The sequence below is a fragment of the Bemisia tabaci genome, chromosome 5 (assembly GCF_918797505.1).
Source record: "Bemisia tabaci chromosome 5, PGI_BMITA_v3".
Taxonomy (NCBI): domain Eukaryota; kingdom Metazoa; phylum Arthropoda; class Insecta; order Hemiptera; family Aleyrodidae; genus Bemisia; species Bemisia tabaci.
In genome coordinates this window covers 5,185,383-5,209,144 of record NC_092797.1, presented here as the reverse complement: position 1 = coordinate 5,209,144, position 23,762 = coordinate 5,185,383, and the positions used below count along the sequence as shown (strand labels likewise).

Genomic DNA, 23,762 nt, shown 5'->3' with positions numbered 1-23,762 from the left:
CGTCAGCATTAATGCATAACACGTTGAATTATCGATCAAGTTCTGACCTAGTTCGGACAGTTGTTGCGAGTTGCATACGCAGCTCCTAAAAAACCGAAATCATGAAATCTCTTTCCGTGAAATTTCGTTCTGCAACTCTGGCTGTGCTCTGTTCAGCAAACCTTCAAGAGGAGAGGAAGTCTCTCCACTGAATAGATTTTCTAAAAAAAAGGAAGAAAAAGGACGAAAAGGCGGCACTTACATTCATCGTGATCTTTTGCGGTGACGGTGAGTACAGTGTGTTGGATGTCCTCGTTCTCGTCGACCTCCGCCTCGTAGAGTTCTTTGTCGAAATACGGCGGGTTGTCATTCTTGTCCGCAATCCCGATTCGGATGAACTTCGTCACTGTAAACAAAAAATACAAAATCACATTATAGTCCTGCGAAAAATTCTCCTACATTAATTTCAGACTTTAAATTTGACCCATAAACAATTTGTAAACGAAGTAGTATCGCAGGTCAAATTGAAAACCTGCGGCGCGAGGATCGGACGTCAGTGCGAGGTCGGGTTCCGATACGGCGCAGTGATACAAATATTTCAACTCTCGTGTATTGCACAGTATCAACCACAATTGAAGGCGTTTTTCATAGGCTTGACAGTTGACCGGCAATGCGACACGATGCAGGGCCACGCTTTATCAAATCTCCGGTTAATGTGGTTATTTTACGGAGTCTAGTATCTTTTTTTCTTGCCCATAAACAATTCGTAAACAAAGTAGTATCGCATGTAAAATTGAAAACCTGCGGCGCGAGGATCGGACGTTAGAACTAGGTTGGGATCCGATACGGCGCGGCGATACAAATATATCAACTCGCGTGTGTTGCACAGTATCAACCACAATTGAAGGCGTTTTTCATGGGCTTGACAGGCAATGCGACGCGAAGCGGGGTCACGCTTCATCAAACCTCTTCTCCATCAAATGTGGCGATTATACGGAGTCAAGTATCTCAAAATCTCTACAATTCTTGTAAAATGTTCCCTTTTTGTAGAGTAAACGACCGAATTCGTGTGCGTTTTCTATACCAGAGACGTGAAAGAGTGGCAAAGAGAGGGAATCTATTTCCATTCAGTTTTGAAAATCAGATTTGTGGGATTACTGGAAGAATCGTTTAAACCTCATTTCTTTAAGATGCAAAAACCAAACCAATGTTTTTAACCATTTGAAATCGTCTTTCTGTGGACAGACTTGATTACCGACGAATAAGCCCTCAGACGCGGTAAATTTGAAAAAGCACGTCCAAGCGATTGGAGAATTTGCAGATGTCTAAAATTTGATGAATTTCGGGTTTATTTAACTAGGAAACCACTGAGTAAATTGAGCACGAATATACAAAGTGAGCAATTAGTGGAGGAGACGCAACAAAGTGATCTACTCTACGAAAATACATGTATTTAAGGGGAAAATATCGCCAGATGACGTCAAAAAGCGGTGAATTTCCTCACTTTTAAATAAATTTTGATATCATTTTCCAAAAAGGAAAACAAACTATCAAAAACACCGCGAAATCAACTCTCGAAGAACTAAAGCGATGTAAAAAATGTGCGGCCAAATTCTCCGCTAGGGGCTGTCCCTAAATTATGTAACGCTCTAGGGTGGAAGGGCGTCGAGGAAAGAGGTACGTCATTTTGTTTTACGTATTAGAGGATAAGACCATCGTCACAAAAGCTCCACAAGGGCGGGGGGGGGGGTGTCAAAACTGCCGAAAAATTGCTTCACGTAATTTAGGGACGGCCCTTATGCGTAAAGGAGTGGATTTTAGACATGGCGATTTGGAGTACTAAAAATGTACTTAGTTGTCTGTATACCTCTTGTGTGGGACAAAGCCATTGAGTCCAATTTTTTCAGGAGGAGCACTTACTTGTTTAGGAGGTGAAAAAAGGGAGAAAGTTTCGCACTTGTGCCTGGCGATAAGTTAAGCTCACTCGACACTCCATGCACCGGAAATTACGTCTGAATCATCTTCAGGGCCGGCGCGGGCTGCGGGGCAGCGAGCCGCGAAAAAAAGGAGCTTTTAAGTAGTTCTTTGTGCGTCCCCGGCGGAGGAAGATGGATATGCATTACACGTGAAAAGAGGAGCCATGGTAGCCCGATCGTGCTCAAAAATCAGCACTTATCCCTATTCGACCCACGTAAAGTAGCCGCATTTCATGGCACGAGCTGACAACTGTGGGGGAGCGCACTTGAGAGTAAGCGCATGCATGTTACCATTAAATATTTCATTCATCCGCCATGAGCGGTTTCCTGAGAGTGTACCCCCCCCCCCCCCGTAGTTCCCCGTATTAATCCCCGCCCGGTACTTTTTAATGCGGTTTTTTCCGCTGTTTGGAGCTGCGACGCGATGAATGGGGTGTGCGTATGGTGCTCGGGTTGAATCGCGTTTGGCTCGTCGCTCCCGCGTGGGATTTGCGGGTCTGCGTCGCGCGTCGGGTCGGCGGGTTTGCGCGCGGTCTTCGAGCCTTGACCACGCGTTCGGTCATTTCGGTTTTTGACCTTTTCGCGATGGAACTTCGCGGCGCTAGGAAAACATGTAACTTTAAATGCACTTCCTCGCACATGAATGGGGTCAGTTGTGTTGGTCACATAATCGTGTTTTGATGCCTGATCCTTGTGGATTGGCTAAAAATATTAAGATCTGTCCAAACCGCAACTTTCTACGTTGAATAGTAACGGAGAAACCTTCTTTTGAAAAGCCGGGTTTTAGACGTAATCCACCGCGGTAGTGACACCCTTGGTTTATTCCACTTTGGTTTTATCAGTCAGGGAGATACACAATAGCAATTGTTACTCTACGTGAAACGCGGATGAAAGCAAGGCGGATGAAACCAAGGGTGTCACTACCGCGGTGGATGACGTCAAAAACCCGACTTTTCAAAGGGCGATATCTCGGTTATTATTCAACGTAGAAAGTTGCGGTTTGGACGGATCTTATTATTTTTAGCTAATCTGCGTGAATCAAGCATCAAACCACGATTCTGTGACCAGCGCAACTGACCCATTACCATTCAATAAATCGTCACTGAAAAGCGTAGGACATACTCTCGCAATTTTGTGCCATGAAAAAGTTATTACACTGAAAAAAAATTCTCGGCGTTTTTACCACGGTCCGTTGGTACCTTTACCATCTCACTTTCTTTACCAATTATTGGTAATTTTACAAAGACATACTGGTAAGCTTACCTAAAAATCGGTATTTTCACTGTTTTTTTCAGGTAAGAATACCACTTTTATTGGTAATCAATTCCCGGTAACTTTGCCATTTTATCTCGGTAATTCTACCACAGTCAATAAAAAATATTGGCGTTTTTACCAAGGTCCAGTAAAATTACCAAGAATGTTCAATAATTTTACCGGGATTGCTCGGTAGAATTACCAATTTCATAAATGGTAATTTTACCAAGAAAAAACTGGGATCAAATAGAACCCTGAAATCTTGGTAATTTTACCCTTTTCTTAGTAAATACACCGAGAGTTTTTTTTTTCAGTGTAATATTCATTTTTAAAACTTTCGGGTGCGGCGAACGAGATTGGACGACGAGTAAAAGTCTCTGAAAAATATCCACTGTTCTTCCAGAAAACTCCTACTTCATCAAAAGAGACTTAGCAACGTTTAAATTTCCAAAACGTCTCTTTTCCTTAGCACATCACAGCAGTGGCTAATTTTCGTGGAGCAATTCCCGGGTCCTAATACGACTGTCGAATCCTCCCGACCGCTGGATGAAAAGTGGAATTCTATCTCGAAGATGATTTGAGAGGACGCGTCACCCGGCGATGGTGTGATGGGGGTTGCGTCGACGGGGCTGTCGGGGGCACTTTGTTTCATCGGCGGCCCTGACAGCGGGTGCTTTATTAGAGTCTGTATTTATTGCCCGCTTTTTATTGAGTTCATTTCACCGACGTTCATCATACTAGTTCCGCGCTTTATAACTTCCGCGACGACAGGGTCCAATCCGTTCGCTCCCATGTTGCCAAATTGAAACGTGGAGGGGGGGGGAGGCGATTCACGGATTTGCCATTCAACCGTGCACGGAAAAAAGTATTAGGGGTTACCCCCTAAAATTATGCGTTTCTACCCCAATTTGTTGGATGATTTCGACATTTCCGATTAATTGTGGTAGGGTTGCAACTCAAGTTGGAGTAAGACCGCAATATTTGGGTTAGTAACCTAATTTGCTGGGGTACAACCGCAATCAATTTGAATTGGAAATGCCCATATTATCCAAATACCTCTACATTTTTTTTTCGTGAAGAGTACATTAGAGTCGCTATGTACTAAAGTGATGATGCACTCACTTTTTGAAGCTGTTTTGAACAGTGTTCCTGAGACTAGTGTGCGACGACTGGGGTTTGCCTCAGGGTGTTCAGGTATAAAATTTATTTTTAAAAAAAAAAAAACGCGAGTTCTGAACATTTTTTTTCAATTTGTGATCACTTCGCTCAATATGATTCGCCTAAATTAATAATAATAATTATCGAACTCTACCATTGACTCGATCCACTGTGCGGCGTATGAGCGCATGACCGCTTTAATGTACTGGTGCTGCATGTATTTAACCAACCACAATGTTCATACTCGGCCGTATTGAGGAAAAAATCCGTAAGAGCCTTCAGACGTTGCCGAGTTTTCTGGCCTATTAGGAATTTTCGGTAAAACGTGTGAATTTATGCCTTCAAGTTTTCTTCTTTTTTTTTAAAGAAATCTCACTCATGATCGAATCTAACGTAAATGAAAATGTCCATGAAAAACGTTCCAACTTTCCTTTAAAACAGTTTTTTTTACACCCAGATTGTAAACCTTCGTCACTCTCAAAAACTCCATTTCAGTGACAGGATATTTGGCCTCAGTGTCGACACCCAAACGAGTTAATTCGAAGGAGACGACCCAAATTCCGCGATATCGGTGCGAATCCTTCCACCTGGCAATTGCGGTTGACGCGGTAGCGTCGTTTGTTGTGTCTTCGAGTACAACTAACCGTATTTAAAATTGCTTCCTTCGACTTCGGGACAAGTTAAATTCGTTTACGACTTCACGCTTCCTTATCCGGGTGATTTTACCTCGCCGTCCTAATCCACCACATTTTTATCCCGGTTGTCTCCGCAGGGAAACTTGGTGGATTTATCCCCAGAGGAAAAATCACCTCGTCAAGTCATTCGGAGATACGCCTTGAATTTAGGTAAATGCAGCAATACTACCCACTTAAATGGACGGATTTATGCTATCTTTGCAAATATTTCCTCAGAGCATAAATAAGTCCAAATATTGTACCAGATTCCATGATGGCGATTTTTGTAAGTCCGTCAAACTGTTTTTCCTCTGCTTGAATCTATTAAACATCATCGGTTCCAGCTGACACAGTATATTTCGATAAATATTGATTGTTTACACGGGTTTAAATGGACGAATCGAACATTGGGAACTCGCGAGAATCACAACAGAATTTTTACATTCATCACTCTTTGCTTTGAATAAACTCTTTAGAGTTTCCGTTATTTACTCGTTATCAAAGTCCCTCACTTTTCCTAACTATTATAGACCCTTTTTTTTTCTTTTTGTGAAACTTTCCGTGAAACTTCGAATTAACCTTTTTTGAGGGAAAAACGCTAACTTTGGCTAGTCTCGGAACGACATTTTCAAATTTTTAAATTTTTTTTTAAAGGTATTGATTATGGAAAAAGGCCTTAAGGAGTTGTTCGCAGTCTCTCAAATAGGGCCATAAAAAGATACTTGACACACTAAAAGGTTGAAAAAAAGAGAGAAAAGGTTAAACTTTTACGGATATAACTACGCGTTCAATTATTTACCGGAGATAAGAGCTGACTTAAGCTGAGGAACTTTGTATTTAATTTATACGAAACAAAACAAAACGTGTGCGTTATTTTTATGAGTAATAGCTTAATGTTGACCAGTGGTACATTTATGGTTCCTAACAGATTCGTGACAACTGAACATCGTTCTGGAGACCCCAAGGGGCCTGTAAAGAAGCGACCCAACACTCGCCATCAATTCAAGAAGATCGGCGGAGCGGCCGGAATTATCCATGTCCGGAAAACAAAATATTTTCCGCATTATTATAAGCGCGTTACATACATGGCCGCTTGATGAAGGAGCTATTTCGCGCCCCGCGTATGTAAATGCGCCTATTATTTATGTAATTTTATGCGCATACAAAATCACACTTGGGGGGGCGACCCCCGACAAGTCTTCGACTCTTGCCAAATCGTGGTCGGATAATCAGAGTTTCCTGTAAAATCGACGGGTCTGTTGTGAGCAGCAGCTCGAGTCAAAATGAACTATGTGAATTATTTAGTTTATTGTTTTTTACTTCAAACATCGACAGAGTCGTCTTGTCAAGCACGGCCGGAACTAAGGTTCTTTATGTGGAGGGGGGAGGCAGAAGAACGCCTCATCAAGGGGGGCACAAAAAGATATCCTACCGATGGAGTTCAAAGGAGTTCACTAGCTTCAAAGGCGGGCCCGTCCCCGCGAGATATTATGTCATGAGAAAAAAGGTCGTCTCAGAAATTTTGATCTCTTCGAATAGAAATGTTGATTGAACTACAATTCCACGAATTAAAGATAAATCGCACACTTATTTAGCAAAGTCCCTCCCACACTCTAAAGGAGGCCGATAAAATTTCTTGGACGAGGACAGCCCCTCACCACTCCAGTTCCACCCATGACGTAGGTTTGTCAACTCGTCTTGCTCCCTCCGGTGTTTTTATAGAAAAATTCATTTTTAAAATAGGAATATCTGGCTGTCCATGTGAGACGTTGACCACTCAAGGGAAGAGAAAGGAGGAATATGGAGGTGCTGACACGTATCAAAAATTTCATTACAGATGTCCGACATGGAATACGGGAAGTAAAGGATCTTAGAAAATCTCAAAAATTTCCTGACGTCATTGCTGAACGGCCTCGACTCAGCGCTTCCGCTGAAAATTAGACTCGCATGCATGGATATTCCGTAGCGAAAAAATTCGCAATCAGGTTTCCTGGAAAAGGAAAATGCAGGATTTGGACAAGGAAATCGCGTGACCCAGAGCGGAAGTCCGGCAGCCGCAAAGGGATGATCCTGAATCTAATTTGCAGGTCGCCCTAGAGACGGGTTGTTTCTCACTCCTCTGACGCACAGTGGATCGAGTCAATAGGACAGGTCGGACAACATTTCGAAACTTTAAACGCCTATAACTCCGTTTGTACAAAACTTTGAGGTTCTAAAAGTGGTTCCATTGGTTTCCTCGTGCTTTTTTTTCTCTAAGCACCCCTTGAAACGTAAAATGTGAGAAAATAAACACCAAAATTTGCTGTTTTAGCCAAAAATGGACCACTAGATAAGGTACGAATTTCAGCATTCTGATACAGGTTTCTTAACCAAAATTTTACGTAAAACACGATGCACACAACGAAAATTACCGAAATTAACTCCTTACGAAGATATTTAATGATTCTTAATGCGTGAATTCAAACCACCCGCTCATGAAAACTCAATGCTCTACGTGATTCACATCCCGCGCTAAACGTTATCATGACAGTCTCTGCGATATAAAAATCTGGCAACCTCAATCTTGACGCTTTGGCTCAGCTATAGCTAGTTGCTAATAGTTTGAACAACACATGGTGGGAAATGAACATTGCTCGATTAAGAAGCTTGCTGAAACCGTTGTAGTGGGCGATTTGACTCACGTAGAGTTTTGAGTTTCTTGTGAGCGGGCAGTTCAAATTCCTCGTAACCAATGTGAAATAAAAACGTTAATATCTTCGTTAGAAGTTGGTTTCCGTAATTTTCGTTGTGTGAATCGTTTTCTACGTGAAATTCTGGTTAAGAAACATGTATCAGATCGCTTAAATTCGTACCTTGTCTAGTGGTCCATTGCAGGTCCGAACTCTCTAATTGACTTGATCCACTGTGTGACGTAAGGGCGTATCTCTATTTCCGCGTGAGCCTTGGGAATAGTTAAATTATATAGTCGATAGGGCTCAGCTTGAAAAGCAGTTACGACTTTACTTCGGAGTAGAAACGGTTTCTCCTGCTGTCCCGAATTCCCGGGTCGAGCAAACAGACCCGTTGAAAAATCGCTCCAACCCGCGGAGAAGATGGCAACTGTGGGTTGCTTCCTTTGTGCATCAACAGTTGCTTTATCCTCCGGAAATTGCACTTTTCTGGTTTACGAACAGTTTAATTTCACGTCGTTTTATTCGGGATCATGGGCAGAAAACCCCGCAAAATTGAGACTATCGATGTGGGTGAAATAAACAAACAAAATTTGAATTTGCTGTTAAACATGAATGTCGCAAGAGAGCCTCAATGTCACGTCTTCTATGAGCCTAGATTCACTGTTTCAAGAGGCCAGCTTGTGGAACAGAAAAAATTGCCGCGACCAAATTCTAAGTAAATGTTATTGTGTTGCTAATTCCCTGATTTTTCCAGATTCCTAGGGAAAATCTCAAAAATATTTGAGTTTTCTTCTAAATTGCTCCCAGATTTTGTTGCGAAACTAGATTTTCGTCGGAGTTTAGGTGGACAAAACTATATTTTTCATTTTTTGTTCAATTTTTCAACGTCGATGTAAGGAGCGAGGCGAAGGAAAATTCCCGACTTTCGACACCAATTTCCTGATTCCTAAGGTTTTCTCGATTTTCAGCACCGCTTGCCTGATTCCCCAGGTTTTTCTCAGTTTTAAGCACAAATTTCTTAATTTCTTAGGATTTCTTCCATTCCCTGATACCTTTCAGAATTTTCTGAGCTTTTTTTCTAGGTTCTGGGAATAGGATACCATGTGCAATCCAGCCACGTATTTTTGAACTTGAGTTATTGATTTAATTTTACTCGGGATATTTTCGGGAGAGAAATCAGCCCTGAGAGTGCTCAAAATTAGTCTAATGTCTTATAACCAAATGTCATTGCGACATAATTTAGCATTCGTCCTCTTGATGAACATTACCGAAATTCAGCGAAGTGTCAACATTGTTTTTTCTCCATTTGAACCAATGAGAATGATCGATTCTTAGAGCGGCCAGGTTCTCCGACAAGAATCGACTATTCAACGTAGGTTTAATGGAACAAAACCAGTGTTGTCAAATCGTTGGATCCGCCTCTGTTAATGACCCCTCTAGCAATCGTTAGCTCAACGGATATATCTTGTTATCAACTTCACAAACTTTCGTTAACTTCATAAAAACTTGGAGACGTGCTCAACAATGGATGCAAGTGGTCTTCTTATTTTTCTTTTTCTTCATTTTTCCGCATGTTTTTCCTCTTTGGAACCGGGCCGTTGGATGCTTATTACGTTCGTTAAAGGGGCAATCGTAACTGGAAAGTGCTCGTTCTACTAGTTGCACTGACGAGCGAACATCTGAAAGAGAGTCGTTAAAAAACGAATGGGGAAGTCGCTGAACCGGATGATAATCAACCCCGATGCTCTTGAAATTATCTTAAGCACCGTCGAGCTAGCTCCAAGCAAGTGGGTAAGAAACTTAAAACAACCAACAAGCCAATCGAAAACTTCACGATTATTACGTTCCTCTCGCCGGAAATACTCCCCGAGAAATTACCAAAAAAAACTACTGCCCTGTTTTTCTATTTACTGAACATCCGACATAAAATAAACGGAGACTCGAAAAAATATGGTCGGTCGGTAAATACATTTGTTTGAAAGCGCCTAAACAAAACAATGTCATAGCACAAGAGACAAACTAGGATTAAGCAAATCGTGTGTGCTGGTTTCAATAATAAAATTTAAAAAAAAATTTAAAAAAAAAAGGAAAATAGGAAAAAACGAATGTTGTTATACAAGTCATTATTTCAGGATTCGTTGAAGAAAGGGTGAAGACACATTAGAATTTCTTGGTTTTCTTTGGTAATTTCGGTAAAAATGAAGAACTGCGGCGGGAGAATCGGATGTTAGCGTGATGACGGTGGGCTCCGGTACGGCGCGGCGATACAAATATATCAACTCTCGTGTGTTGCACAGTATCACGCTCAATTGAAGGCGTTTTTCATGGGCTTGATGGACACTCAGACACGATGCGGAATCAGTGCCACTGACTCAGTGGGCTTATTGGAGGAGTTTCAACATTTTGGTTTACGTTAAAAATTGATCATGACGAGGTCACCTAAATTTTGAGATAACGGAACGGATTCCGATTATTTTCTCTCTAACTTTAAAACTACATGCTATCGCGACAAAATAATTACCTTCAGGTAGTTTTGAGGAAAGCTTTTAGGTAAACTGTTCCTGTCTTTTAAAACTCCAAAAATTTACTTCTTTGCTTTCCAATTTTTCTCCCTCCTTTCCCAGACCATTTTTCCCAATTCCCTAAAAAATGTCTTCTCTACTGACGTATTTTTCTCTTATACCTGTACCTACTTCCAAAAATTCTGTTTCCGATCAATCTATACCAGGGCATAATGATGAACATGGTAAGTGACCAACCAACCTACCGACATCATTGGCGGCGGAAACTCGGCTATTGGAAGAATTTTCATTTCATTTATTGGAAATCTATGAACATGAAAATGGTTGGAGCCCTAGCCAAAACATCTTTGGTATTTTTAAAGCAAGTTTTACCTGCGTGATGTTTTTCAACTGCACGAATGCAGGTAACCGTTTCACCAATACCTTCAAATGAATACGGTTTCTCGGGTGAGAACTCCAAGAGATAATACCTTTCCTCCCCCAATAAATTATCGAATTTCCGCTCCAAGAATTTCCATCGGTTTTTTATACTTTGACTTACTGCGGCTTCCCCCATAAAAATGAAGCCGCTTTCGTTTTGATGCGGCTGAAAACCAGAACCGCACGCTCCGAAGCCTGAAATATTTGAATAACCGAGCGACGCAGAGCCAGAAGGCAATTACTCGGCTCCGACTGTTATTTACAAGATAAGGATTTCCGTAGAAAAGGGGTACACCGCACCCCGTGCGTGGGAAGGAGGACGCCGCACAACGGACCAAAAAGCAAATATCGATAGAATTGAAATGCGCTGCGTTCTTTTCCGCTTGTACCTTCAAAGGAAACACACGAGGATATATTTGGACGTATTTCTACCAAACGGAACTATGTGCATTATGACGCGAGCCCTGTTATGCATATATTCTTATGAGTCTCAGGGCTCATGTCTCAATGCAAATAGTTCCAGATGGCAGAAATACGCCCATTTCTGATTGCATTGGCCATTAAAACATGAGGCTGTCGGGGACCCAAAAATGGCGAACAGTCCCGCGATGCCGCGAATGTGGGTCGATTTGCATTACTAAAAATCTGGTTTTAATTTGTTTAGAACTTATGAAATCCTATGACTTGAAGTACAGAATATGATCTTCATACTCAAGTTTAATACTGATTTTGTACCATACATTAAAAAATAAATGATTTCAACATATACACGGGAAAAAAGTCGCTTGGATCAAGAGTCTAGATTTTTAAGAGATTTGACAAGACAGCATACTCTTTATTCGATTGGATTTTGCTTGAATCAATAGGAAATCCGCTTGAATTAAGAGGCTTGGCTCTCGGTTCGAGCAAAAATCCGATTGAATCGAGAGTATTTTTTCTTGTAAAATTTTTTAAGAGTCTAGACTCTAGGTCCAACCGACTTTTTTCCGGTATGTCTAATATGCTAGGATTGGTAAGAATTGCACCAAGTGGTATTCTGAAATACTGACGACCAACCTCCTAAACTCCCTATTTTAGGGCCCTTAATAGTCTGAATGGAGGAGGGGGCTCAGGTCTGCCGTGTGAAATGGGAGAGCGTATGAAAATTCTAATATTGCCAAATTTTCACTCAATTTTTGTCCAGGAATGAACATGTTTCTTTGAAATTTTCAGACACTTTAGAACGAAGTAGGAATAAAATTCTCTGTATAATCGGAAGAAAGATACTTACAAATCTCCTTGTCAAAGAAAATTCAGCACCGTCTGAAGGCTCATACGGTGTTTTCCCAGTAGCGAGGCGTGAATGACCAATTATTGATATTTCTCCATTTGAGGCTATTGAAACAGTCGATTATTGAGGTTTTCGTTACAGACACCCTGTTTATCAATCCTTTTCCATATGAACATCAATCAATATCTCGCAAAGCACTCCACGCCATTGATTTTTATTTAGCACGGCAGATGTACCCTTGCCCCCTTAAAAATACTCCACATTCAGCTGAAACCGCACCAAAAAAATCCCAATCCAAGACTCAGATTCACCCCCACCGCCTGGCAGGGTGGCAAGCAGGAAACAACCCCGTATCGGAGCGAGGTATAATCCGCGCCAAAACGGCAGGAGAAAACTCCCCCCGCCCTTTTTTTTATCCAAAAACGAGACGATAAAAATGAAAACCCGGCGGCTTCCGGGGTTGCGCCGGGCCCCCTCCCTCCTCGGGGGGTGGAGGGGGGGGGGGGGTGAATTACGATAGGATATTAATAACGGGGAGTTTTGAATGGTACGGAGCCGGAGGCGGGGGGGGGGGGCTATCCGCAAGATGTGGGAGCACGACGGGTGCGATGTGTGAAGTGGGTAGAGGATCATCCGCTTCCCGTCTTGGGGGCGGGCACTGTTGCCGAACAGGGCGGGTTTCCGCTGTTACGTGCGGTATTAATCGGTTGTTTTCGAGACGATCCGGCAACGTTGGAGGCTCAATCGAGTGCGGCCGCGGCGGTTTTTCTGGCGTTCGACTGCTGCTCTGCCGTGCCAAGGAAAAACGCCATATGAACCTTCAGGCGTTGCCGAATTTCCTTCGATAAAACACGACTTTCCCCGTGAACTTATGCAAATTTTCCCCCCATTTTTTCGGATAATTTTGTTCTCAATTTCACTCGAAATTCCTGAAAATTTCAGGGAAAAATATTCATAAATTTCCTTAAAATAAACATTTTAGTGAAGGAAATTTGGCAACTCTGGAATGTTGATGCGGCGTTTTTCTTCAGGTCGACTGCTGCGGATCCCGGGCGGAGGCATTCAGCCGCGCTGATCCGGGAAAAGACGGTTATTGACGCGAATTTCGCTCTTGGCAAGCGATGGATCAGACTGTAAAAGGCTTCGAATTTGAATGGGAGTCGCTCCGAACAGAAAATGAACCGTTTACGTAATCGGTTCTCCGCTGTTGGGAATCTCCGCGTCGCTTTGTGGGTTGGAAACAGAGACGAATGGATTTACATTTTACGAAAAGTAGAGTACCTGTATGATGCCGTGCTAAGGAAGAACGCCGTATGAACATTCGAGAGACAACAAATTTTCACCGATAAAATGTTTATTTTTGAAGAAAATTGTCGATATTTTCCTTGAAATTTTCAGACTTTTTGGATCAAATTGCAAGCAAAGTTACCTGAGAAATTGGAAGACAAAGTAGTACCGATATCTATATGAAATCCAAGAGGAACAGAGGTTAGGTATAGTAGCCCGAGACATATACGACAAAAAACACAAAAATCAGTGGGAAACAAGGCTAAAATTAATAAGCAATTGTGTTAATTATAATGTGTGTTTTATTAATTTTAGCCTTTGTTTCCCATTGCTTTTTGTGATTTTTGTTTATACGAAGTGTATATGAACTGTACAGTACACAATATGACAGAGCGCTGTCTTGCGTGCACTTTTATGAATCTCATGACTCGTGTCGGAATGGATCAAATTCTTAATACTTTCCCGGAAGGCAGATTCACAGACCGGAATAAGTGCGGTCGGCGCTCGCGCCTTGGTCGTCGAATTAATTTCCCGGGCAGAGAAAGAGCCAGCGAAAAATCCGTCGAATTTGCTTTTCATCTCAATTTCACCGTCTACCCTCCTAAGAAAGAACCGCGGATCTCCATAATGTTTCAATGCGACTTATGAGGTTTTTGCTTGGCACACTGTGGATTCTCTGCTTTGCGCGGGTGTAAAGAACACGCTCCAACAACTCGCAGCCAAAACAAACTCCGCGCGCGCGGAAAACCAAAGCCCGAAGTTGTCGGTTTTTACAGAAAAAAAATCCTGTAGTAAGGAGAAAAATTAGTTTTCGGTGTAATTTGGCAACTATGTCGCGTGCTGGAGCTTGAACGTTTGGGCGCGCGGGAATTTTTATTTTACTCGATATTCAAACAATAACCCGGGCGTGAGGCTGAGCTTTGGTGGAGTTTTTCTGTTGCAGTGAAAGTTCGCGATTCTAAATTTTTAGTGCGGCTCAATCAACAGTGCTGTTTGTTCGAAACAAACCAGTTGCATATCGAGAGCATGGGTTGGGTTTATCGGAGAGGAGGAAAGTGATTGGACATTTATTTAAATGCGCCTGTCTGTGGACGGAGACGGAAGGCAGTTGGTCGTCGAGAGACGCGATTACAAAAAAAAATGGTGTCTATAGAGGATTGATAATTCAGTCGACCCTAGGACTTTTTTTCTACACTGTATCGAGAAAAAAAATCTCAATTTCTTCACTTCTTCCCTTAAAAAAGAAAGGGGTCCAGAGTGAAATCGTTGTTTCCCAAACGAAAGAACGTAACTTGTTGTAATCTTCCAATAAGCCACTGACTCCGCTCCGCATCGAGTCGAAGTGTCTATCACGCCTATGAAAAACGCCTTCAATTGCGCGTGATACTGTGCAAAACACGAGAGTTTAAATAATTGTATCGCCGCGCCGTTTCGGAACCCACCTTCATACGCTAACATTCGATTATCCCGCCGAGGAATATTGACTTAAACATTTTAATCTCTTACAGGAGTGTACCTACGCGCTTTTGGTCCCAAATTTTTCTGATTTTCATATATAGGATAAGAAGAAACATCAGTGAAATTTTCACTGTAAAATGCCTACGGTCGCCTGATTTAAAAAAAAAAAAAAAAAAAAATCCTGATGAAAATGCAATTTCTGAGAGGAAATTCGGCAATATTGCACTGTAGTTACGTTCTTTGCTGAAAAGAACGACGAATTTTTTCGTTTCGCCCAGTAACATTGGAAAGCAGTAGCGCCTTCAACGGACAGTATGCGATTTTAGCGCATAAGAATGATACCACTATTCGTGCGCAACGAAACTCATTCTGCATAACTGACTAATTGAAGGCAAATCATAACTATCAAGTTTATTGTTCTAAAATTAATTAATGAGTCCCATTTCTCTTACGGGCTGTCATATTATCGAGTTTATATGACAACGTCTGAAGGCTCATACCGTGTTCTTCCTTAGCAAGACAGAGCAAGAGGCTGGTCTGCATACCTCGAAAAAGCAGTTCCAACGCCCAAGCGTTGGAGGGCGCTTCTTTGACGAAGCATATTACTACCAACTTATGTATCCGAAGACTGACGAAGATGGAATATAAAGTGGGATTCTTTAACCGCAAAACCCTTCAAAACTTCAGATCGACCGCGAAGATCTGAAACTTTCCACAAGCACTTTGTGATGAATTTAATTGGTGGTGAATGGAAACATAAAGGATGCACTGTAAATCAGACGACGGGAAAGAGCGGCGGAACCTCTAAAGCTGGTGCGTCAACGCGATCTAGCGGACAGCGGCGTCGCGACGCCGCGAGGTAGGGCGCGCAGGTCGCGGGGGAGCGGGGCCCGGCCGCGTGAAGAGGAGTTCAGCAGTGGGGCGGGGAAGCGCGGGTCGCGGGGAAGAGAGGGACCGGCCGGCCGGCGGTGACATCGGCCATGGATGAAAATATAGGCAGCGCTAATGTCTCCGCTAACTGGAGTTGGGGGTCCTTATTCATTCTCTTGGTCCATGACATAACCTTAAACCTTCCGCTCAATGCCGCAAACAGCTGACGTGTCGATGCTGCGCCAAGAAAATGAACCAATCACAAAGTAGCACAGTAATACGTCACTAAAATGAAGAGATCACGTGACTGTTCGTAATATTTTCAAATCGATCTGAAAGTACTGCCTCGGATATAAGTATTTAAAGCATAAGGAGGCCCTAAAATACTTTAACCAGGTAATACGTCCGTGCGAGATTGTTATGCTTAAAAGCAAAACATTTCACGAAAACTTTTACGAATACCAGATGCAGAAAAAAATCCAATTTTCCCGGGTGTACCAGAATGGCGTCATTACCCATAAGGCAAAAGGGCATGTAGTATAGTACATGTTACATCGGGGGAGTCGAACGGTTGGAAAGGGCGCATCTGGTACCCAGAAGCGCCCAAAAGCAAACATACCCTTCCGCTGTTCCACGGAGGACCATTCTACCGTCTTAAAAAAAAGCGACGGACAAATATTCGAATGTTACCAAATTTTCGCTCAGAAAATATTTATTTCAGAGGAAATTTAGGAATATTCTTCCTTGACATTTTATAATACTTTATATTAAATTAAGAACGAAATTTCTGAAAAATTATGAGAGAATAATGTGCAAATTTTCCCAAAGATTCATGATTTATCACCGGAAAAGGAAAAACGCCGTACGAAGATTCGAGAGTTGCCAAATTTCCTTCGATAAAATGTTCATTTTCGAGGAAAGTTATGAAGTTTTTCCTTTAAATTTTCAGAGATCTTTAGGTAAAATTGTGGACTAAATTATCTGAAAAATTAAGAGGAAAATATTCATAAATTTACCAGGGAATTCGCGTTTAATGAAAGGAAATTCAGCAACGCCTGAAGGTTCATACGGCGTTTTTCCTTAGCACGGCAGGGTATTGGAAACGCAGGAAGGACCGGTGGCTCGCGCCGTAAGGGTAAGTGCTCTCCATCGCTCGTGCTTTATGGTCGTCCATCCCTTTAAATGCTCGTACGTGAAAGAGCACTAAGACAGAGAAATGACGTACTAAACGTGATGGATTTCGGGAACCGCGGATGAGAATGTGTGTTTTGCCGACTCCGCAGGATAAATAACAGGAAATATGATTCAAGTTTAAATTGAAAAATTGTGCGGGCGCCGGATAAAAGGGCGGGAGCACTTTCGCGAAAGGCGAAAAGTTCGCCTTAATGGCCGCAGGAAAACCCCGTTCGACGATATATACTTACGCTCGGTAAAAAATGACAAAGTGCCCGGGATTATGCGCGGTTTTGCCCCCAAGATCTCCTGCCCCACTCGAGGGTCTTTATCAATTTCGTAGGCCTCGAACCCAAGTTGCCGGATATTGAAGAAAAAAAATTAAATCATTGGTGAGTCGCTGATGACTTAGCGATGACTAACGGATGACTGCATGCACTGAATTCTTTACTTAAATTATCGATGACTCACCGAAGACTACGACGATTCATTCGGATGACTCGGTGAGGATTTCATCGACGACTTTGCTGTCTACAGGCCTGGATACAAGCTCAAATTTCCGTCAATTTCCGATCAAAATTATGACAAAAATGGCGGTCAAATTTTTACAGGCCGCAAAATTTGATGATAGATGTTGCGCACCAGTCACCATTTGATCGGAAATTGATGGAAATTTGAGCGTGTATCCAGGCCTTACATTATCGATGATTCACCGATGACCACACCGATGGTTTAACGATGATTTCAAAGATGAACTCAGTAATCACAAGTCAGCGACTTCACTAAGTATGTCATCGATGACTAGCAGTTGACATTTTTCATTGATGACCTCACCGCTGAGGTTACCGAAAATTACGGAAAAATACAGTTCACTGGAAAAAAAAAACACATTGGATCTAGAGTGAGGACTCTTAAAAACATCGACAAGAAAAAATACTCTTGATTCAATCAGATTTAAGCTTAAATCAAGAACCAAGCCTCCTAATTTGAGCGGATTTCCTTTTGATTTAAGCTAAAATCTGATTAATCAAGAGTCCTTTTTCTTGTCAATGTTTTCAAGAGTCTGGACTCTAGATCCAATGGGTTTTTTTCCCCCAGTGTTTGGTATACGGATTACCAAAACGATGAGAGAAAGGATTACTTGGAGACTTTGAGAACATCTGTTGGGTATCGAATGAAAAAAGCCGCTTTCATCGATAGGATCGCTCCATTTTCCGTTGGACTTCTTCGTCCATAGCTTTGACGATCAATTTCAATAATCAGCTCACACGAACAGAAATTCAGTTCGGCGAGCCTTTCCCGAATCCTTCCAATTATCAAGAGAATCCGTGAATCCTGTAGGGCCAGCAGCAAGCATTTTTCGGTAAAAAGACAGAAAAGATGCTCGATGCTTCCGTAATAAAGACAACATCGCTTTGGTTTTCGTATTCACCGAACGGTTCCAGATCGGCTTACCGAGAGCCGGCCGAGCATTAGACTAGGCAAATAAAAGATGGTAACCATCGCCGGTCGGCAGGGGGTAGCGGGGGAGGGGGAGAGGGGGGGGGGGTAAATTCGCTCTAGGACGAGGGGCTATTAAAAGAAAATGAGACGCCACCGCCGGACCCCTTGAGGCCCCCGCGACCACGGTTCCTCCGAAATCTAGAGCGGCTTCGAAATAACAAAACCTGTCAAGTTCATTTTTGGTTGAGCCCTCCGTCCCGTAAGAATTCTCCTTCTCCAGGGCTCGTGAGATAGAGAGTATGTTCGGTTTAAGCATCGACCGGTTTATATTTGTTCGCCGCTGAGCCCGAACACACATCACGCGTACTTATACATGTCCGAGGCGCGCCGCGGAAGGGAAAAAATATAAGACGGAGTCGTAGTTAAAACTTTGTGACAAGTCGGCTCTCTATTTTTCCCTCTCTGGCGCCGCACGGTGGATCGAGCCAATGAGAGGGATCGAACGTCATTTATTTTTTTACTGAATCTACAAATTTCGATGTTTGTTTTATGAAATTTACAATTTGAGGGGGTACCTTGTACGGAAAATTGTACGAGAAAACTAATGGAGCCACTTTTGAAACCTCAAAGTTTTGTTTTTAAGGAGTTATTAGCTTTTGAGGTCTCTAATGTTGTTAGACTTCTCCCGCATCGACTCGCCCCACTGTGTAACGTTGGACCGAGTTCATTCTACCCGTTCCTTATTTTTCTCTTTGAATATTTCCATTGATAAATCTGTACAGGGAGCTTGACAGTCTTGATTTAGGGTCTTTCTATGGGAGCGTTCAAATATTACGTGGCATATTTGGTGTTGGGGGAAGGGGGTTTGAAGTTACGTGAGAGAGAACAGTTGAATGAATTTTGTTATTTCTCGCGGTGGCGGATATATTTTAGGGTCACGCGTTCAATGAACGTAGAAATTCGTGCCCACGTACCTAGAATAAAGGGCGGGGTCAGAGCTTTAGGCCTCGCTTAGAAAATACAGGTATCAAATTTATTTCAGGAAAACTGTGAGTTTCGTGTATCTTAGAGCTTGTCACGACTTTGGTCGACATAATTTGCCTAGATTCACGAAAATAAGAGGTGATTGAAAGTAATAAATCCCTATGACCTCCCGCAGTCCGCGTTTTTACCATAAGCCGCTGTGTTAAGATGTGTCGCATGCCGGCTGATTATTGGAGTTGATAGACAAAGCGATGAGCAAAAAAGACATAGTGAGTGCGGAGCGATCCCATTGGTTCAGATGGGTGGTTCTTAAAGACGAAGGGAAAAAATGATGGACTAAATTTAGGGTCTCTCGTGGGTTGCCGTTAGTTACTCTACAACCTACCTCCTTCGTCCATGTCAATCACCAATAGGATTTCTCCACATCATTTTTGTTTTCTTTGTCTATCGCTTTGTCTACCAATTTCAACGATCAGCTCGCAAGAGCGGCTTCCACGACCAGAGTTTTTTCCAATGTTTCAACCAGTAGGACCGCTGCATGATCCTTATGTCTTCTTTATCTATCGCTTTGTCTACAAATTCCAACGATCAGCTCGCAAGTGCGACTTCCATGACCGAAGTTTCTTTTTTCGGTGTTTCAATCAGTAGGACCGCTCCATACTCCTAACGTCTTCTTTGTCTATCGCTTTGTCTATAAATTCCAACCCGGAATGAGCCTGCTGGAGCATTCCCGAGTTTGGGCCGACACGACGGGACAGGGGCCGAATACTTAGCATTCAGTTGGAGAAGAGGCTCACGGACGGCATTTGGAGGCCCTCGGCGGTGGGAACGGGGAGCGGCGAAGAGGTGGACGAGTAATGAGGGGAAGTGTTAATTGAATTACCCCGGGGATGATAATTGAATCATGGGCGGTCTTGGTTCGACCGCTGTTCAGACGGCGGTCACGGGGCGGCCGAGCAGCGGCGGCGGTGTTCACGGCCTCGGCATTAATTATGCTATTAGAAAGGCGGATCATTCACTTTTAAGTGCCGGCCACCAGGAGCTTGTTTGTTTTCCACGCGCAGCCAGCCCACCGGGGGCACCGGCTCCCTTCTCTTCTCCCCGAGATCAAACACACGCTCGCGATTTGTACAAAGGAATCCGGACCTCGTCGATTTCCGCCGGATTCTCCGATTTCTTCAGTCTCGGGAAAAAATAACCCCAAAGGGTTGGGTGCTCGGAAATGTTAATTAAATAATAATTGAATAAAAATGGACCCCTGAAAAGCGTGTGGGATTATATGCGAGATATATTCTGCCGGGCTACGGAAGAACGCCGTATGAACATTCGAGGGTTGCCCAATTTCTCGTGATAAAACATGTATTTCTGACAACATGCATGCATATTTTTCCTTGAAATTTTCGGATATTTTAGATTGAATTGCGTAGAAAATTGTCTGAAAATTTTAGAAAATAATATTCGCAATTTTCCCGGTAAATTCGGTTTTTATCGGAGGAAACTTGGCAATGTCTGAAGGCTCATACGGCGTTCTTCCTTAGCGCGGCAGTATTGTGCTGACTGAATGTCTGCTTTTAGACAAAAAAAACCTGGGTTAACTTCAACAGTTTTTTGAGCATGACTACCTCACGAATCTGAACTTGAACTTCAGTTATAAACCTTGTGAGGTTGGCCTTTTCAGAACGGCGCGGCGCGGCGAGGTATTAAGGCTCATTCAGTAACGGCTGACGGAGCCCCTTGAAAAAAGAAAAAATTAAGCTCAGGAAAATAACGAGATGAATTATTAGGTTCATAATTATGTACCGTACTGGAAAGTTTGGTAAGATTTGACCGATCACGGTAGATACTGAGTAGAACGTGAGTCGCGATCGAATAGAAAGCTATTCTTTGATGGATTACAATACTATATATCGGTTTGATGAAGGTGAGATTGGTAAAAGGCAGGAACTCGGCTTGTAGCACCTTCATTCTGCCGTGATACTATAAGCTTCATCACGCAGTCAGTTTGGTTGCCTGATCTACCTAAACCAATTTAAAAAGTCACTACTGTAACTACATGCTCAACTGAGTGTGGCACCTAGCTGCTACTTCTTAATTTTATGCTTTTTAATTAATCACTGGTGACTTGCGAATTGCCAGAGATTATTAACCGCTTGCAATGCCTACATTTTTCATAAAATGTTGAGATATGGTTGAGGTAGATCAAGTAACTTTTGATAAGGTTACGTGAGACATTTTAATTAGACATTTCTCTTCAATGGCGAGTCGTAGAGGTCCCTATTAAAATTTTTAGCAGACCGTAAAAACTGTGTTCAATCATGGCTGAGAAAATTCATCATTCGCGTCCGGCAAGCCTGAATTTTTACTTGAGATGTAAACCGTTCAAAGCTCTTCCGTTGAAATTCCACAAATAGAATTACCGTTCCTCTCAGTCGGAGGCAAATCTGTTTATTCAATGATTGTTTGAATAGTCGGAGCAGGATTCGTCCGCGCTTAATTCTGTTCAAACAATGCAATTTATTATGAGATTAATTGGCGTCGCATTCCGTTCTTCGAAATGGATGGAAAAAAACATTTTTTCGACGTCGCTGGAATGAATAGACCCGTCAGTAATGGCACATCGATTTTGAGCATTGTGCTAATGCAACACATGCCCGATCTGCTTTTACCACACTTCGGTTTCCAACTTTTTACAAAATTGAAATTAATTTGGAACGGAATCCACCTAAAAGCATTCCACCTCGCAAAATTCTTTGCATTGTTTAATTTTTTTCTTGGACAAAAATCGGAACAATCTGACGCTTTGAAAATGTTCGTGAATTTTCCATTACATATACACCATACTCACAAAATTTCAACCCAAAATCTCGCTTCGTTTCCTTATGAATAAATTAATTTGGCCACATTTTGCGATGGAGAATTTGCACACAAAAATTTTCTTGCTTTATACTGAGAGTGCCTAATGAGCTGAGTTCGCAGTATTTTTCATAATTTTTTTCTGACAAGGAAAATTGGAGAAAAATAGATTTAGAAGTGACAAAATGTGCCGCCTTATGACGCCATCTGGCGGCATTTTCCATTTAAACACATGTATTTTGGCAAATTCGGTTATTTTGTCATATTTCCTCCAATAATTGTTCAATTTCGAAGCCATAAGGATGTCCTCGTACTCAGTTTTCCTAGCAGTATCATTTTAAAGATGAAATCCACAAAATTTAAGACACCTGCAAATTCTCCATTAGGCAGTATAATTTCTGGCTTATTTTAAAAACAACATATTTACCATTAGTTTCCTTATGCAGGTAAGCGTTTTTATCTACGAGCCTGAAATTGTAGTTCCGTATTGCGAAATGCAGACCACAATAGAAATTAAAGGCTACCCCGCAAATCAAGCTGGGTTCGAGTAACACAGTAGGTTGCTTCGCCCTTACCACGCCCCTCTTCCTCCGAGGCAAGAATTCTATTCTCAAACATCGACTGACCCTTGAGTAGGAGAGGGAGAAGGGAGAGGGAGAGAGAGAGAGCACAATGCCAGATTCATTTTCTCCGGGATTTGAGGCTTATCTAGGACGACATGGCCCGTGTTCCTGGACAGAGCAGCAGCAGCTCGGGCCAAAATTTAAAAATCCACTTTACTTAAGGGTGAGTAATTTCTCAAAATGTGAGCCGGCCCCGGCTTCCTGCAGCGCCTGCCTTGGATGCCGTCGCTAAGTGTTATAGGGATAAATAAATCAAACAAATTGCACATCCAACGACTTAATACGTGAAACTTCCATTTTCCCGTGCCCGCTGTCCGACCCCCTCGCCCCCTCCCTCTAGAGCTCCCTGACCCTCTCCTCCTAGCCCCCCGCCCCCCTCCGATCTGACCCCCTGACCCCGCGCTTCTAGGAAGGGAACTTTTCATGCAGTTCTCATCCTGCTAATCCGCTGGAGAAATTAACACGCGTATTTCATACGACTTGACTTAGTTCCCTCACATTTTATTTCGGGACCGACTGTTCCGCGATCCTTCCATTTTACTGCTTCCGTTTCAAATTTTCCTCTTTCATTCGGCCCGCGCTAAGCAGAAAAGAACCAAGCTACAACAGCTATTGCCAAATTCAATCGGGCAGTTTAATTTTTTACATGAAAACGGTTGTGCAGATTTTTATGCACATTTGAGTGAAACAGTGCATTTGAGTGAATTTTCGTCATACTACGAGGCAAATTCTTTAATATTTTAATAAAAAGGGATCCGCACAAACGTTCTATTGGAAATAATTGAATTGACTGGTAAAATTTGGCAACAGCTGATGTGGCTTGGTTCCTTCCTGCTGAACGCGGTCCATTTGCAAAGGATAAGTCTTGGATTAGATTCTTGGCGGCGTCAACGAGACTTGCTTCTAGACTGATTCGGTAACTAATATACCGATATTTTATTCTAGGATAGAAAAGTATAAGCTTAGTTACCGTAATGCTTGAGAACCTACTGCTGGGCGTTTGCGCTACCCCTTTCATTGCATCACCCCTCTTTGCGCATTCTGCTCTTACTCAATCCACTGCCTCTTCTCGTACAGAGATCTTACTTCACCCCCCACTTTCTGTTACTCTTGCTCACTCTATTTAGACTAATCCACGAGGGGTCT

The 23,762-nt window shown here is 42.5% G+C and overlaps 1 protein-coding gene across 4 annotated transcripts in view; it reads right to left on the bottom strand.

Annotated features, from left to right (window-relative positions):
- CadN (neural cadherin) overlaps nt 1–23,762 on the bottom strand; it is a 494,271-nt gene that overhangs the window by 179,431 nt on the left and 291,078 nt on the right. For all 4 annotated transcript variants that reach the window (XM_019048298.2, XM_019048302.2, XM_019048304.2 and 1 more), the window contains one exon: nt 242–385. In XM_019048298.2, the coding sequence (XP_018903843.2) occupies nt 242–385 (144 nt within the window). The remainder of the gene's footprint in view (nt 1–241; nt 386–23,762) is intronic.